Source organism: Ambystoma mexicanum, chromosome 1p (genome assembly GCF_040938575.1).
Source record: "Ambystoma mexicanum isolate Mex_15411 chromosome 1p, UKY_AmexF1_1, whole genome shotgun sequence".
Taxonomy (NCBI): domain Eukaryota; kingdom Metazoa; phylum Chordata; class Amphibia; order Caudata; family Ambystomatidae; genus Ambystoma; species Ambystoma mexicanum.
Genome location: NC_090921.1, coordinates 1457473613 through 1457492490, shown reverse-complemented (window position 1 = coordinate 1457492490; position 18878 = coordinate 1457473613). Strand labels below are relative to the sequence as shown.

The 18878-nt window shown below is 49.4% G+C and overlaps 1 protein-coding gene across 1 annotated transcript in view; it reads left to right on the top strand.

Annotated features, from left to right (window-relative positions):
* Nucleotides 1-18878, top strand: part of GAN (gigaxonin) — a 654734-nt gene that overhangs the window by 236034 nt on the left and 399822 nt on the right. The window contains exon 6 of the mRNA XM_069607099.1: nt 15514-15626. Coding sequence (XP_069463200.1) covers nt 15514-15626 — 113 coding nt within the window. The remainder of the gene's footprint in view (nt 1-15513; nt 15627-18878) is intronic.

Genomic DNA, 18878 nt, shown 5'->3' with positions numbered 1-18878 from the left:
TTTTAAAAATTGGTAATTGAAATAAATTACAATGCACATAATCCAGATAAAGTAGCACACAGACAAATATATACACAACCTCTATCCCCTTCATATACATGTGTAAAAGCAGCCTAATTTCCAACGGTCCTATTTAATGTCTTCTCATCCACGTTCGGTGGGGGTATTTCGCAACAAAATTGACAGTATTCAAGTTTTCTGTGTTTTTACACATTTTGAATGCATCCTCCAATATGTATAAATTAAGCAGTGCAAACAATGGCTTTAAATACCTTGTTCACAAAATCCTATAGCCCCTGCATAAAAACATAGTGACTAACCAATCCCTCTCCCTGGCCACATACTGCACATATACTACTGCCAGTATCATTCCATGGTCGAGTGGACTTATTCCACAATTCGCTAAGGCCTAGTGCAAACAGAAAGCTCTGAATAAATTGCATCCATGGCGTTGAAGAACTACCTTCTAGGGACATTATATCCAGTGCCTCAAGGCCAGGAGTCCCCCACAAGCGGATACAAAATAGCACTGGTCTGAGGGCAATATCCTCTTTTATTAGGGCAAGATCTATTTCCATGTGAACCAAGATATTCGGGGTACTTAGCAGGAAAGACAATAGTTTCTTAAAAAAAGAGTTCCTGATCTTGTCAAGTTCCTGCACTTTACAGTGCCCCCATAACTCTGCCCCATAGAGGGCGGCAAATTTCGCCTGTACTTTATGAACCGCTAATGCTGGTGCCAGAGCACCTCCTCTGTGTCATCGTGCCATCCATAACACCGGATGGCAACTGTAGCACGCCCAATTCGAATTGGGGACAGGTCATGTGACTCACTCAATTGGACAGCCTGACATAATTATCAATGGGCTTACCCAAGCAGTCAGAACGCTCAACACATAGGTTTCACTGGAGATAGAGAGGAAATGCGCCAGTTCAACTTGGGCTATAGGGCACAGTACGCACATAAGGTTTCAGGGGTACGAATAGCGATGCACCAAGAGGCCCCGGAGGGTGGGGTGGGGGGAGGCACAAACATGACACACTTCGATGGTTATTTCTTGTGTGGACGGGAAACAAAACTATTGAATTTAGAGCATAGGTGGCAATGTCTTGAATTTATTTGCCTATTCCATTCAAAGAATTCCACAAACCAGGTCCCTCCCAATGGTAGTATGCTAACCCCACTAGAAGATGCTCTCGAACGACCAGCCTATCTCCTTGGGAGACCTAGGAAAACAGCATCAAGGATTAACTCCGTCCGAGTTGCAATTCTGTATAAATCGCACTATGTCTCTGGACACATGCCGCAGCGATGGCTATGTCAAATTCGGTCTTGCTGCTCGCATAGCCGACCACACTGAAACCCTTGACGTGCCTCAACACCTCTGCCATTGATATACAGCAACAACCTGCAACAAATTCTGTCTAGCTGGGCGCACATAGCCTCCTGCACTAGCACTCTTAACCACTGACCGCACCCGCCCACGTACCTGACCTCTGGGCTGCTTACTGGAGCCTAACAAGCCCTCTTAAGTCCTAAATCCCAGCAGAATGCACACATGCATCTTAAAGTAAACTCTTAGAATTTTCCCATACCTGGCCTTCGGTACCCGGGGGCGTTCCAACCACAAAGCGCATTGAGCCCATAAAAATAGGGAAATGGCGCTACATAATTGATGCTGACAATATAATAATATTTTGGTCACCCGAGTCTTTACACCAAGTGAGCAAACTAAACTTGTTTGATACACCCTCCCACCCCCCAGCACAAAACAAATCAAATAGTCCACCTACTCCTCATCATGTGACAGCATTTATTTTTTATTTGAGACCTTTAAACATGGTGTATAAGAGGAAGGATCTGTAAACCACCAATATCAACACATGAGATGGTGTACAACTGACAGAGAAGTTAACGTAACCTATCAATCAGGGTGGGTGTTAGGCCACAAAATCTTTTCCAGCTTACTTTGGTAGCCCTCCTTTGTCCTTCTGCTGGTTTTCTGGTGTCCTGATCTATTTTTGTAGACTGTTTGGAAAAAGGGTCCCTGAAGAGTGCCACTCCATTTAAATGGCCCAATACAGTAGAACTGCATGGTTTGGTCTCTGGTTTTCACACCCGGCCAGTGTCACTTACAGGCTGATGGCAGTGCTTTGACATTTTGGAGGCTGTACCACGTAATAGCCATTTCACTGCATCGGTAGCCATTTGCTTTCTGAACAGTTGCAAAACGTCTTCATGGTGTTTGTTTTTTTTTTCTTCTATTTGTCCTTTGACCTGGCCATTGTCTTTGTGGTGGTTCTCGTTTGTCATGACTGGAATGGCCATCTTTGGTAATGTGTCTGTTAGTTCTGACTGGAACTTGCAAAGGCTTCCCTGAATGAATAGAATCCAGTTTGAGCTAGTGGGATTTTTTTTAATGGCATTTGTAATAAAAATATTATCAGATGTCCTACTCTCCAGTTTCAAGGTACTCAAATTGGTAAGATGCATGCATTTTGCTTTTTAAAGAATTCTACTGTAGTACTGCCTATGGGGCCACTTTAAAGGGTAGTTGGAGAAACTTTTCGAACACCTCGATCAGAAACTAACTTTCGTGTACACATTTGGGCTAACTTGGCCAGTAAGTGTAAGGAGTGGATGTGAGTGAGTGAAAGGAGGGTGACTGAGTAAGGTGTGGGTGAAGTTATAGTGGTGTGGAGGAGTACCATCAAAGGTTGGAGGCGAGGCTAAGAATGTAAATAAGGACATTGGAGGGACTGAAGAGTGAAAAGAGTAGAGGCAGGTGAACTTGAAGAGGGAATGTAGTGAGAGGGAGAGGAAAAAGTGAGCGTGACAGAAGAAAGACCGAATTAGGGTGGCTGCAAGGCCAACACTCTTAGAATAAAACTAAAGTCCCTGAGGGAGTCTAGTTTGATAAGGGCGTGTGCCTTCAGGTCATCATCCATTGTTTTTTTTTTTTTTTAGCTCGTTGGACTATAAGGGTCTAACAGTCTACTAATCTGGGCTAGGAATGTAGGAATGCCTGGGTTGGGCAGAAGGTGCATTTAAGACAGAGAGGGGGAATGGCCATGAGGCCCATTACAAAAACAGCCAAAACAACAAAAAAGCACCAGGCCGAATGGTATCCCTATTGATCTTTTTAAGATTGCTCTAGCCCTATGGGCACCCATTTCACTGAAATGTTTTAATATGATAAACATAACACATGAACCTCCTCTTTACTGGTGATGTGATCTGCAGTCATTGTCCTGATTTTATAAAAAAGGAGACTGCATTGATCCCTCGACTTTTAGACCAATTTCCTTGTTGGACAGCCTGGGCAAGGTCTACGCTAAGGTACCGGCTAATCGTTTACTTGCCCGCATTAAAGAACATAATCTGCTCCACCACACCCAGGCTGGATTTAGAAAGGGCGTGGGTACTACATGATATGCGTTTAGACTCTTGATTGTACAAAGATATATAGCCCAGAAGGCACTGCCCTTGTTTTTGGTTTTCATTGACCTAAAGGCAGCCTTCTATAATGTTGATTGAATCCTGTTATGGGCAGCATTGTTTGAACACAGGATTCTGCCTCAGCTGATTATTTGCAAAAGGGCACTTGACACCGATAACACTGCAGCAGTTAGGTGGGGCAAAAAGATGAATTGACCGAGACAGTTATTTACTATATTTATTAATGATTTTTGCCAAATCCTTACTTGCGCAGTAAACTGACGCACCACTGATTAATTTAATGAGCGAACGTCTCAACATTCTCCCATTTGCTCAAGAATGAAGACAAAATGGACAATGTTGATGTGATTTAACAAGAAAGGAGTTTGGAACTCTCATATTCAGAATAGTAATACAACTATGAATGGAAGAACCAGGGCTCTCCTGAGCTTCTCTGGAAAATTCGGGGGGTATGGCACTCTTTTATTTTATAATTTTTATTTTTTTTACTTTATTTATAAGCCAGTACACAGGCGATCGCAAAAAATTAACAGTTAAGTGCAACATTTCCACCTGGCTGAGCGGGACACAGCTGCTGTAGCTGCCCCTCCTGTGCTGGTGAGTCCCCCTTGTGGTTTTTGTGCTTTTTTGGGCTGATTGCCTGTTGTAGGTGCCCCTATGCCACGCTTGTCTCATCCCTCCCCGATCCTCTCCTGTTCCCCGCCCGCCCTCCACCATAATTGGCCAGTGCTGTGGCCCTGCTGCCTGTAGCAGCTAGCGGTGCTCCACACTCGCCATTTCCACCTGGCTGAGTGGGACACCGCTGCTGCAGCTGCTCCTCCTGTGCTGGTGAGTACCTCTTGTGGTTTTTGTGCTTTTTTGGGCTGATTGCCTGTTGTAGGTGCCCCTAGGCCCCGCTTGTCTCTTTCCCTCCCCGATCCTTGCTGTTCTCTCCGCACTCCCCCCAGCGTGATTGGCCAGTGCCTTATCTTACTGATCTCCCTGGGAAATGTCCCCCTATTTGTATAATATGCACTGTATCAGTATTTAAAATTGCATTGTGAAACCTAGGCCTTTTCTCCCTCCATTCAGGATTCTCAAACTTAGGTGTGTTCTTTCCCGCTGTTTTTATAATATGCACTGTATCAGTATTTAAAATTGCATTGTGAAACCTAGGCCTTTTCTCCCTCCACTCAGGATTCTCAAACTAGATGTGTTTTTCTCTCCTGTCTTAAAAAATGTGCATTTTGTGAGTTCTATAATCCTGAGTGTCGTCGTCTTGTCCTATTGCTCAACCTGCTTGCCTCTCGCTGTCTTGTCTGCCTACTCTAGTGTCCTTCTCTAGTGTCTCCTCCTCTCCCTTCCACCTACTCTATGGTGCTCTGTCTCCCCAATCTTTTCTAACTGCTTCTCTATTGACTATCGTGCTCTCCTCACTAAATCTGGCAGGAAGAAGTTTAAAAAGAACATCCACGTCTCCAACCCAGGCCTCCCTATCGCTGATACCTACACCAGTGCCTCTGCCAAGGAAATTCTCACCAACATCCTCTGTCGTTCCATCGCCAGACCTATGGACCCCTCATATGGTCTCTGTGCTCTCTCCTTTCTCCTCTTCTCCCATTAATGGTGGCACCCGTTGGGACACCCTCCTATCCTCCTTCCACTCCTCCAAGGTCATCATTAATGCTTACTCGAATGGGACCGTCTTGGTCCACGGCCCTCAGGCCAACCTTCACCTCTTTGATAGACGCTTCCCGCGCCTCATCAATTTCCTTTCTTCTCCTGCTGTCCCCTCTCCCCCTTCCTCTGCTACCTCGCCCCCCCACCTTCTGCCTCCTCCGGAGTTACCTTACCTTCTCCTTCCCTCTCTGCCCCCTCTCGGGCTCCCTCTACACCTCAGAAGGGCGTACCTCTGATCTGTACCCCTCCCCGGAAGTCCTTCAAGGATGGCAACCTTCTCCATGTTGCCACTCTTAACTCTCGCTCTGCTGTCAAACACTCCTCTGACATCTGCCGCCTTCAGGAAGAACTTGACCTTGATGTCCTCGGTCTCGCTGAGACATGGTTCACAGCCAGGTCTGTCACTCGCTTTGACACGCTCCCACCTTCGGCTACAAGATCCTCTCAGCGTCCTGCTCCAACCGCTCTGGAGGGGATGTAACTCTGATCTTCCCAGAGTGGGTTCCTGCCTCTGTCCCTCCTACACAGGCCTACTCCTCTTTTTAATTTCTCGTCTGCAGGCTCTCTATCTCCCCTAGCCATTCCCTTACTGTGGCTACTATCCATCGGCCACCTGGTCAGATCTCCTCCTTCCTCTCTGAGTGGGCGGACCTCTCCTCCTCACTCCTGGCCTAGACTACTCAACTCCTCCTTCTTGGAGACTTCAACATCCACAGACAAACACCTATGGGAGGTAAGAGGATTATGAGCCCTCTCCTTGGCACATACTCTATATTTTATTTAGGCAAAGCCTACAACAACAAATGAAACGGTGCCAAGGGGCTTGATATGTTCCCTTTTCAATTAGTGTCCCAATGCATGCAGCATTAATCACCAGTTACTGTTCAGATTCCAAACAAGTTTACAAAAAATATATATCATTTATTAGTTTTCATCATTATTAAAAAACTTTGAGTTTGTTCACAGTCAATATTAAAAGCTTCAATAACCAGACAACTGGTATAAAGTGCAAATAGCATGTACCATTTCACAATTGGAGGTAGAATAGCAGAATAAACAGAACAAATATGAAATCATCACAACAGATACCAAATAATAAACAGTGTGAAAAAACCAGGAGTGAATAAAGATTGCGATCACTCCGGGGTAGTGTTGCACAACATCCACCTGGATTCCTCCTGTCCTCCCTCTGGACTCTTTCGTGACCTCTGCGACTCTCTCTCGCTCACTAGTCTCCCCTCTGGCCCGACTCACTCTGCAGGGCACACTCTGGATGTTCTTATCTCCTCTGACCTTCCCGTCTCTGTCCCCCTCTCGTGGAGTGATTACTTTCTCCTATCTTTCCACCTCACCCTCCCTAACCCTCAGGCTAAGCCACCTCCATCACTGCCACCCACCTTCTCGATCATCCGACCCATGAAGCGCGTATCAGTTGAGGCTTTCGCTACCACCTTCTCACCCCCTCATCTCTTTTGGCTGACTCTCACCCTGACACAGCCCTCTCCATGCTCCACTCTTCTATATCTGATACTCTTGATATCCTTGCCCCTGTCATAAGAATCCGCATGAAGACCAAAGCCAAGGGTAACTCCTGGTATGACTCAGATCTCGTCACCCTAAAATGCAGGGTGGTAGAGAGGAAATGGTGTGCTTCATGTTCATCCTCTGACAAACTGGCCTGTCGCCTGCTGCAAAGGCAATACCGGCTCTCCCTCCTCACCAAGAACAGAGCTCATATCCAAGCCCTAATAACTCAGCTGAACTCTTTAAAATCTGCAAGGAACTGGCCACTCCTGGCGCAGTCTCTACCTCTCCTGTACCTTCCCAGGCCCTCTGCACGGCACTGGCTTCTCACTTAATCGCTAAAACTCAGGACATCCTGTTCTCACTCTCCTCCGATCGCCTCCCTACCTCCATTTCCTGCTCCTCCTCTGGCCCTTCTGCAGCCACCCCACCTCCCTCCTTCCCTGCCTTTCCCCTTTTCTCTGCAGATGCGGCTTCTAGACGAGTCCGATCTATGGAAGTCTCGTCGAAATAGGTTCACCCCTGTTCCTCCAAAACTATCAAGGACCACATTGACGCCCTAGCTCCTGCCCTGGCTGATTTCTGCAATCACTCCTTCGCCACTGGAGTCTTCCCATCCCCCCTGAAGCACTCCCTTGTGCACCCTCCTCTTACGAAACCCTCTGCCGCCCCCTCCTGCCCAGCTAACTATCACCCAATCTCCATCACCCCCTTCCTGGGCAGGCTCCTGGAGAAACTGATCATCCCCCAGCTTAATCTCCACACCGAATCTGTTGGTTGTCTTCATGACCATCAGTCTGGCTTCAGAACTGCCAGAAGCACGGAAATGCTCTCCTGAACATCCGTGAAGACCTTCTCTCCAACCTCGACTCCAACACCCCGTGTGTCCTCATCTTGCTTGATCTCTCTTCTGCCTTTGACACTGTCAACTATGCCATCCTGCTCAATCGTCTCCGTGATAACCTGGGTATCACTGGTCCGGCTCTGGCATGGCTGACGTCTTTCCTCTCCCACCGACCCTCCCAGGTCCAACTTGGGTCCTTCCTCTCCGATATCTTTTTCTCTACCTGTGGTGTCACCCAGGGATCCAACCTCTCTCCCTGGCTGTTCAAACAATACCTGGCACTCCTTGCCCACCGTCATCGCCGCTCTGTCCCAACTTTCAGTGCTATGTGGTTGATACCCAGCTCATTTTCAGGCTACCCTCGGCTGCCTCCTCTCCTTCCCTCATCTCTGACTGTCTGTCTGCTATCCAGGAGTGGTGTGCCGCCAATGACCTCTTCCTTAATGCCAGTAAGACTGAGATTTTACTCATTGGCACACCCACTCCCTCCTTCCCTGCAGCTCTCTGGCCGGCCTCCCTTGGCCCTCTTCGAGCGCCCACCTGCAAGGCTAAAAACCTCAGGGTTATCTTCGACTCCACACTCTCCTTCTCTCCTCACATCTCTGATGTCTCTAAGAAGTCACACTACCAGCTGCACCTCCTCGGAGGTATTCTTCCTTTCCTCTCTTCCCCCAGAAGCTCACCGTCTCCAGAGCCCTGGTTCTCTCTAGGCTGGACTATTGCAATAGCTTCTATCTAAATCTGCCTGCCTCCATTCTCAGCCCTCTGCAATTTATCCAGAACAGGACTGCGAGACTTGTCCTTGGCCTCAAGCCCAGGGATCGTATCTCTCCAGGACTGAAATCTCTGCACTGGCTCCCACTGGCTGCAAGGATTAAGTTCAAAACCCTCTGCATTGTCCACAAGGCCTTCTGGGGCCTGGGGCCGCAATATCTTCAACTCTCTCTTCCCAAATATCTTCCTCCTCGAGCTCTTCGCTCATCCGCCTCCAACTCCCTCGGGGTCAGTCGCTTCTCCAAGCAGTGAGTTGGTGGTAGATCTCTCGCCTCGGCTGGGGCCTACCTCTGGAACAGCCTTCCTGCCTCCCTGAAACTTGAGGAGAACCATCTCTGGTTCCGGAAGCACCTCAAAACCTTCCTCTTTGCTTCTGCTTTCTCTCCCCCCTACCCTGCTGAATTCTTGGCTATAACTGCACTGGCTACATGGCCACCCTTTGAGACCTTGGGCCCAGTCACCGCCATTTGCACACCTGCACTGCCTCCCTGGCAACCCCTGCACCTGGGGACTGTATTCTGTATCCCTACAGTCCCCCACCAGCACTTATTTCTGCTCTTACCTTGCACGCCGCCATCCTGCCGTTTATTTATCCTATTTATTCTACTATCCCATGTACTGCACTTTCCCCTCTCCCTTGCCCCTCGCACTTTTTCCTTTCCCCCTTGCGCGATCTGAATGACACCTGGCCTAGTAAGATCGTTGTCTGCCTTCCCTCTGTTCCCCCTCCCTTGCCTCGTCGCACCTCGAAACACTTGTGTATAGGTGCGTTATAAATGCCAGATCATATAACATCAAACCTTGGCATGAGAAAACATTTTCCCCCCTCCTTCCCCAGGTACCCCACGTGTTCGCTTGACTCCCAGTACTTCTGGCCCGGACTATGTGCCAGTGGATCATTGTTCAAATGTAGGGCCCTCACGATTAGGTGCAGTTTATATGTCCGTGCCGGGTAGTTTTGATCATATTCCAACAGTGGCGCCCAAATGTTCGAAAAGCGGTGGAGGGTGCCCGCCCTAACTGCAGTGACTTTCTCGGCTATCAGAATGTCCCAAAGCTTGATCCACCAGAGCGCCATTAGGGGGCCTTCTGCTGATTTCCAAGTGCGGGCTATAGTGATTTTTGCTGCCAGCAAGAGTTGAGTTATAAGGGCCGCTGTTCTACACGTTCTTGGGTATGAGCCTGGGACCGGGACCCCCAAAAGGACGTTCTCGGGAGCCAGAGGGATGGTTATCCTGGGTAATATCTTTTATTGCGGCGAGGCATCGGGACCAAAATTCACTAACCTTAGGACAGGCCCACCACATATGAAAGTAAGACCCTGGAGAACCGCAAAGACGCCAACATTGGGGATGTAGGGCCTGATGAAAGTGGTGTAGACGGAGTGGGGGGGTAGTACCACTGAAGAAGCAGTGTGTGTGCACACTCCCGGTTGGTGATGCAGAAGGAGGACGTCCGGGTTCTCAACCAAATGTCTACCCAAGTCTGGTCCTCTATGGGGTGCCCGAGGTCTACCTTCCGTTGAAACATATATGAGGGCTTGGAGACGAGGGGGTCATCCTGCAGTAAATTGTATATCCACATGCGGGTCCAGTGCCCCATTAAAGTCTCCTCCAATGATGACTTGCCTCTCTATAAAGGGGAGGAGGGCCTCCTCCAAGTCTCAGTAAAACCCTTCCTGATTATCGTTGGGGGCATAAGCGGAGATGAGGGAGTAAAGTTGGCCGAAGATGAGGCATTTAACTGCGATGAAGCGGCCTCTGGGCAGTGTAGTGAATCCAGAATTTGCAACAAGGCCACCGAAGCCTCCCCATATTGCAGCCGCTGAAGGGTGGATTTCCTTTTTGGGGGGGGAATTCAAGCCCCTGACGTTCAAGGTGACGAATTTTTGTTTCTGATGCAGGGGCAGAGCCTCTGGAGTTGGTCTAGGTCCCGGGGGTAGGGGCTGGGGTTCGGGGGAGCCAAAGTCGGCCATAATCGGGAGGTACGTGCTTCACAGGATCATCCTGAGGCTGGGATTTTTTAACTAACCTCCAACGGGAGGAAGGGTCTTCCAACATTGACCTCAAACGGGGGGGCAAAACCTGAACCTTGGGGACCTAGCTCGTCTCATCAGGGTTCCCCAAAGCCAACAGGGCTATAACCAACCAGGAGGGTTGGATTTCGCTCCAAGGGAAATACGGTGACATGCTCCTTGGAGTCGGGCATGGGCCTCTTGGGGCCCGCAGCAGCAATTCATACTTCATGTACCAGAGCTGTATGTTTCTCAGGGACGCTCCCGGGCGTTACTTGGGTTTCCGATTTCTTTGGACCCTTGACAGGGTTCCCGCCTTGGTTTGGGGGAGGATCTGCCTGATCCGGTCTCTGCAGGGTCGGGGGGGGGGAGACTTGTCGGTCCCAGGAGAGGCGGGGTGAAGGATTGTAGTTGCATCGTCAAGGTGGCTGATTGTTCAGGGGTGCCCTTGTGAGAGAATTTGAGAGCTGTTGGGAATAGCCACCGATGGCGAATCCGCTGGTCTTGAAGGAAAAGCGTAATCGGTCGAAGGGCTCTGCACTTCTGCAGTGTCAGGAGGGAGAGATCCTGGAAGATTTGAAGAGGGTAGCCCTGGAACGATAGTTCATCGCGTGTACGGCCTATTGCAGCGATGGCTTCCTTCGTGGTAAAGAAGTGGACTCTTGTGATTACGTCCGGGGGGAGATCCAAGCTCACTCCTCTTGTGGGGGCAGTCTGAGTGCGGTCTAGTAGGAGTTGAGATTTGTCAAAGTGCGGCAATAATGACTGAAAGAAGTCACCCACATACTCTGCCAGATCCTTATCGGGGACCGATGTTATTGCGGCAGGCTCTGTTTTCGAGATCCTCTTGTTTGAATTCGAAGCCCTCAGTTTTGTCGCTCAAAGCCTGAATCGTGCGCTGCACCTCCACGAGGGTAGTAGAATGTTCCTGAGCCAGATCCTCTGCCTCCCCCAACCTATGATCAACATCCCAGACCGTCTGGTCTGTTTGCTCCAGTTTCGATGTGAGCTCTGTCATGCAAGACCTAAATTCAGACTTGATGTCCGACATGAAGGCTTGGAGGTCTTTAGTTGCGAGGGTCCCTCTCTCTTCTGGGGCTTTTTGCAGGGTATGTTTCGGAGGGGGGTCCGCTTTCTTGCTTCTGTCCGCTGGGTGGAGCATGGTGCAAATGTCCGCGGACTTAGGAGGTTTGAGCTGTTTGGCCATGGCCGTTTCTTGTAGTTATGGACTGTAGTGGTTCTGTGGTTTTAGGCGCTAGAAATGAGCACCCATGCGCTGCAGGCATTCAGAAGAGGCCACCTTGCAGCACTCGCTACGCAGGGATGTGAGGGACCGGGTCCCCTCCAGTGGTCCACAGTAGGGCCTGAGCCGCCTGGCAGAGGACAAGGGAGTGGGCTAGGGCACCCCAGGAAGCAATGGGTCAGACAGGGATCGCCGAAAGCCTCCAGCGAAAGAGGAAGCACTGCGTGGTCCATCAAATCGGGGTTCGCCAAGAGGGGAGCCCCAGCTCTGCAGAGTGGAGCTTGCCGTGCCTGCACCACTGCGTCGTCCTCTAGGTAATTGGCTTGGGAATTGATGCCACTTCCGGTCTTGTAGGCGAGCTGGCCCCCAATAAGCGGAAAAAGTGTGAGTAGTGCGGTGGGAGGATCCCAAAGCAGTGCTTCATATACCTGTATTTTGCAGGCAGAGGTGAAGAGTAGAACAGTGTGAGGCAGGTGTATATTTTGTATGCCGGGAGAAGTCAAAGCAGTGTTACGCACACATGATCTTTGTAGGTGGCAGAGGAAGTTAAAGCAGAATTAGGCACACATGGTTTTGTAGGTAGAGGCGAAGTCTCAAGCAGTGTTAGGCACACGTCTTTTGTAGGCAAAAAAGTCTAAAACAGTATTAGGCACCTGTTTTTGTAGGTGGAGGGGAGAAGGCTCAAGTAGTGTTGGCAGGATCCAGGCAGGCAAGCGATCATAAGCTGGGGCGCCCCAGGTAGCAGAAGAGAGCTCAGGGCGGGGTGTGGAGCGATCTGCACCCCCACCCACCAGGCGGACCCCGCCACCCCAGGTAGGCTCCAAAGATGAGGGAGTGCTGTTGGGGCTCTGGTTACCTGGCACAGTGGATCCTCCAGTGGGCGCACCCCTCAACCAGCTCCAGGGGGCCTGCACCGCTGCCGTGTATTGAGGCTGGTGTCCTCCGCCAGGAGTCGAAGGCTGGGGGGGGCCCACCCAGATGCAGAGGTCGGCTCACACTACGGTCCAGCCACCCAAGCTGAGCCGCCGGAGCTCACCCGCGGAGGCAGGCGCCGCCCACTGTGTTTCACAGCACCGCCCGGGGACTGGGGTAATCCGGGCTCGAGGCCGGCGCAGGGGAGGCTGGCTCTGCCCTCAGGCGCGGGGGTTCGTAGGTGACGGAGGGCCGCACCGGAGGCAATTCAGACAGGCAATGGGATAGTCGGGGGCCCAAGCACCCCCTTTTCAGTGTCCGCCTCCAGGTCTCACTCCTCACCGCTGCAACCCCGCTCCGGTCTGTCCACCATCTTGTTTTCCTCCAGCGGTGGGTTTGCAGACTTCAACACCCCCGTTCCAGGCTTATAGCGGGCGGTAGGGGCTCATTTTCACACCAATTTGTTTCACACCAATTTGTTGCCCAGAAGTTCCGACAGCCGTGTGATGCATTTATTAGGGACAGCTGACTGGTACATTTTGTGACACGCAAGGACTGCGGGTTCCCTACGGAGGCCTTCAGAGGAGCAGCCACATCGCTGGCGTTCCAGGCCACGCATCAGGGTAATGGCACTCTTGAGTTCAGCAGGTAAAATGGAACTTGAACAAAGTGGAATAGACTACCACTTGCAGTATAAAACTCTCATATCCTGGCCTATGAACTAAAAATTAGCTAAACATATTTAATGGTGGATGTTCTGGGAAATAATCATACATAGCCATGGGCAAGGATTCTTCATGTCAAGAATGCACTGCTTAAAATCGGTTTAGATTCTTTCCGGCATAACCCAGAATCCCTAATGTCTTTAGATATTACTAAAAGTAATTTTTTGGGGATTGGATATTAACAGACCTCATGTATAGTAATGCGAGCAAGAGTACATTCCATAACTACTTAAGTATCAAATTAAATATATGAATGGAACAGTATCTCACTTGGATCACTCACATAACTGTCTGTTATTGATATCTCTTAGAAGAAGATGGCTTTTACCGATTTTAAAAGCAAATAACACTTTACTTGCTGCTTTTGAGTTTTGTAAAGCACCAACTTGTGTTTCAAGAGTTTATGCAGTTGCTAGCTTTTTAATTCAAGCTTGGAATTGCCAGATCAAGTATTGTAGATGCAATAATCTTATTAGCCGGTCCTAATGTTGTATTTTTGTCACTAGTGGTAACTTTATAGGTTTTTAAAGATGATAAAGTTTTCTTTTAGAACTTAGTAGGTACATTTAAAATAGTGTGATCTGTTTTCAATCAACTGTTTTCACCTATGTCAGATGAATTTGTTGTCTTTGTGTGGATTTTTGTAATATTGCTTTCATGGTTCTTTAATAACCAAAATAAAGCATCACTCAATAAAAACCTTTGAACCGTCTCTCAGACTTGAAGTAATTCTTGTGCCATCTGTGACAATCCCTAAGATTCTTAAATAGGGTAATAAGAACCCAGAAAATGTATTACTTCTCAAAGTAATGCTTTCCATTAGTCAACCTATTACAAAGTGTTCCCATTCATAATGATGTATGCTTCTATAGTTTTTCGATGTATGATCAATGCAGTATTTGCAACCGCGGAAGGGTGTTCAGCTAATCAGGTGGCTGGAACAGCAGGGGAGAATAAACATTCACCCCCCACTCCTGCTGTTTCAGATACCCAAGGCCCTTCCCCGGGTGGTGCTTTTTCCCCTCTTTTCTTTCTTTTTTTTCTTTTTTTTTTTGTAACATGGGGAGGCAACAGGGAGGCTGTCCCTGTTGCCTCCTCACATTAGAAAACTCCAATTTCCCTTTCCCCACCCCAATTTACATCCGGGACCGGAACGCAAGGCTCCGGTCGCTGATACTCCTCCTGTCTGGTCGCCATCGAAATAGGTCCCTTTTTGGATGACGGTGGCCATTTTGAAACATGTTTTCCAGCTAGTCACTTTTCTATATCATTGGCAGTGGCCATTTTTTTTCCTTCTGACAGGAGATGGGCTCCCGCAGAGCGGATTTTTTTTTTATTTTTTTTATGAAAAAAAATGCACCCTGGTAAATCCCGGAGTGCGAATAGCTTTCACGCCCTGGTTGGAGGCGCAGGGGGGAACATGTGGTTTAACGGCCTGCAGCCCGTGCTGTGTCCCTCGCTTCGCTTGGGGCTACCAACGCTCGGGGTGGCGGGCCGTTAAAGCCCCCCCCCCCCCCCCACCCCACTCCCAGCCAGGGTGTGAAAGCTATAATAGGTTTGTTCACAATATTACATTTACTCCCTCATGTAATGGTGGACCCACCTGTCCTAATGACACTTCTCTGTATCTGAACCCTTGTTATGGCTTTCATACCCTGGTACCTAACTGCTCTCTTTTGGACCTTTCGGAATTGAAATTACCAATATGGGATATATTTTCTGGTGTAGAGGGAGGTTTCCTCATTGGTATCACCACTATTAGAAATGCATTGGCTGCCTGACTTAATAATTTTACACAATTGAATGTGAAATAATTAAGCCAGATTGGATTATCAATGGGGGAAAAATATCCAAAGGAACTACAATCTTGGGTGAAGTGTGGGGTGGGGGGCAGCGCAGCATCCCTGTCCTTATTGGTAGGTCAAGTGAGCATACAATCCTGGTAAATGACATGTGTTCTGTCGGACAAATGAAAAAATCTCTATCAAACTGATTTATTTTTGTGACCAATTGCTTGACTAGCATAGGAGTAGGATGGGGTCAGGGAAACGGCCAACATTATGATACAGTAAAAATACAGGAGGGAAGAGAAGGGCACAGGGTTATATTGAGGGGACCGCCCCATTTATTTATTTTAAAAAAGAGCCATTTGTCAAAAAAAACAAAGTGCTGTTAGGGTCAGTTTCTTCAATGCGACAGTCAAGACATTGGAACCATAAGGGCCAACACTCCCAATTGTGTACAGGGGCTTTTGTGAACAGGTGCTTTATAAATACATTAGAACACATGACAGACATTTGTTCTACTGCTACAATCGCTTGCTTTTCTCAAAGGATGTTTTTTTTTTTCCTTTTTCAGAAGGCTTCTTATTTGTGCTGGGGGGACAAGATAAAAACAAGGAGAGCCTGAGCTCCGGAGAGAAGTATGACCCGGATTCAAATTCTTGGAGTCCATTGCCTCCAATGGCTGAGGTGAAAATAGTTTGAAAGGCTTTTCACTTAAATGTTTTTTTTCTTAATTCAACTGTTTCATGTGATGATCGAATAGTCTTTTAATCAATCTTATTACTGCTGCACAATGTCATGAAGTCAGGTTGTGTCCTGACTCTGTCCCAAGGCGTCTGGAGGGGTTCCTGCAACCCAGGAAAGGCAGCCTACCGAGAGACTAGGTGGCAGATCTGTCTACCTGGAGATAGACTTGCCCAAAGACAGTCTGTAAAACATTCTCTCTATTTACCCCCTCCCAACCCCGTGGTCCCCCCTTCCATGTCTTGTTCCTCTTTTAGACCGGAGGTGAGGGACACGTCAAACTTGTACAAAGTCAACAATCCTAGTTCTAAAGGGCATTTTGTTAAAATAAGAGAATCCCACTCCTTCCTCGATACATCTATCCCAGGGCCCTTCAGGTGGACTTGGTCTCCAAAACACAGAGTAACGGAGCAGAAATACAGTGACAACCCTTGCAACACTGTGAGATCCTATAAGCCAGAAGATACCTTTTGTAGGAATATGCTATTCAGACTTAAACACTACTACCAACCATTCATGCAGTGACATATGTATTCTCCGGCATTGAATCACTCATAGATTCACATGCTGTTTGAATATTCCCTTTGTCAGGCTGGGACGGTGCCCAGTATGCCAGATGGATCTTGGCAAACACTTGCACCATGAAAAGATGCCCAGCTCTGGGGATGCCACAGTGGAGCTGCCAAGATGCTGTGGGATGCTGAAACAAAGCCTGACAAATGTGGGTCTTCTGCCTAGATCAGAGGGGAAGAAGACAGAGGAACCAATGCAAAGGCACTATAGAGAGACCTGTGATGGAAATTACAAGGCAGAATGGAGCACTAAGCCATAACCAGTGAGCTGAAAGGATAGTCTGGACCTGAGTGTAAGACCTCAACTACTGCGCAGAGCAGGGCAGAGCTGGCCAGAACGCTGACTAAAACAAGAGAACTGACAAACGGGGGAGATTGCAAGGACTGATAAAGATTAGTCCTTGGAGAGCAAAGGAGCCCGGAGCCTGAGAGCACTGCCATGTCTGGAACTGCTTACCTGAGTGAGCTGGGGACTGTATCCATGAAAGATGACCTGGGCCTCATGTAACTTGATGGAACACAAATGGCGAGCTGGGTGCTAATATCCCTGAGATTTATTTGGAAGCAAAGATGCATGTTGGACCCTATGTACTTCAAACTGTCTAGGGAGCAACTATCCAGAGGCAGAATTGTATTCCTATTAGGTGGGGTTATCTGAATGCACTTTATTCAATCCCTGTTTCGAGGGGATTGGGTCCTCCGACGTATTCCATATCTATGACAGTAATCACCACAGCTATGCTACTTCAGAAAATCTTTCTGCGTCGATGACGTTGATACGCCGTCCTCGAGGACCTCCTCCGACGGCCGACTTCACCAGATGTTATAAGTATGACGCACAACACCTGTAGCCTCAGTTCCGTTTTTCCGCGAACGTGTTCGCTTCGGAGATCTCGGCGCGCCTCGACTTTTTGGAGTTTCTGTTCTTTCGGTTCTTCGAACCTGTTCGTTTTGTGAAGTATTCTCGGGATGTCTTCCTCTTCTTCCACTCTGCGTCCGGGCTTCAAGAAGTGTGGGGTCTGCGGGTCCAAGATGTCGGTGACGGACTCGCACAGCGCCTGCCTCTGGTGCCTCGGGGAGGCCCACAACACGGATGATTGTGTCGACTGCCAGTCGCTTACGTCCAAGGCCTTGTGGGAACGTAAGAAGAAGCTGTCAGTCGGTAAGGTGTCCAAGCCCCGGAAGGCGAGGTCCACTGGGCTTTTCGACGAACGATTCGATGGGCGACTCTTCGCATCGTAGTCGTAAGTCTAGGGGGTCTCGGTCCTGAGCTGGTCCCGGCACTCCCGGAAGCGCCGTCATCGATCGCCTTCCCCGCCCTCATCCGAGGACTCCGCCCGTCGGCGGGTTTCTTAGCCCACCAAGCGTTCCTCTCCGGAGGAATGGGTTCCTTCGGGAAGAAAATGTTGGCGATCTTGAATTGCAGGGCTCCTGTCTGTCCGCGCCTCCGAGAGGGGTCGGTCGTGACCGTACTGGAGACACTGCTCGTACGCCTTTGGGCTCGGGTGGTCGGCACGATTCGCGGGAGAGGTCCCGCTCGGACAAGGGGAATTGTTCCAGTCATGCCCGTTCCAGGTCCCGGTCGTCGACGCGCTTGAGCCCGTGTGCACCTGTGAAGTCTTCGAAGAAGACGTCGACGCCGGTGGCGCCGCGGTCGTCGACGGACTCTCTTGAGGCTCCAGGCTGTTGAAGGACACGCTCGGGGCTCCGCCCTCGAGGCCGGTGTCGAAGCCGTTGATGCTGTCGGCGCGGCGCTCGACGCAGATTCATTAGACGTCGATGCTGTTTCACTCGCCGCCCTCGACTCCTTACGAGGCTGTGGTGTCGGAGGTACCCCGTGGCACGGGGGAACCCCCTAGAAAGGCTCTGGCCAAGGCAAAACATGTCTTCCTCCCGTATTCTTTGCCCACTTTCCAGCCTATGGAGTAGTTTTCCAAGGTGGAAGAGGGTTCTGAAGATGGGTTGGTTCCGGACACGGTACTAGATGAGATTCTTTCTGGTCATAGCCAGATTGAGGACTTTATGACGCCAGTGGTCAGGACACCTCTCCGGAGGTGGAGTTCTGTAGGCTCGAGCCTGGCACCTGTGCTGAGTCACCGTACCAGCGCCTTATGTCGAGGGTCTCGGACTACTTGGGGTGGTCGATGCCCCCAGTTGATTTTGTGCAGGATGACCTGACGGATATCCTCGACCAAGGTCCACCCACTGACCCGGTACTGCCATTACATATGGCTCTGCAAAGAAGGGTGGCAGCGGCTTGGACTGTTCCGGAGAGTCTCCAGGCAGTGGGCAAGTCTTTGCTGCGAAAATACTGCCCCGTCAGTAGTGACCCCTGCTACTTAACCACGCACCCCACTCCGGAGAGTTTGGTGGTGCAGGCGGCTACGGCCGCAGCAAAGCAGGTGTCGTATCCTACCATCCCTCCTGATAGGGACGACAAGCGTTTTGATGCCTGGGCGAGGAAAGTGTTTTCTTCAGGGGGTATGGCTCTTCAGGCGGCCAACTCCGTATGTGCCTTGTCACGTTTCACGCACACTCTGTGGAACTGTATTTCATTAGCGGCTGTACATATTCCCGAAGGGGACGAACTGGATGCTATTATTCAGGATGGCAAGGATGCCAT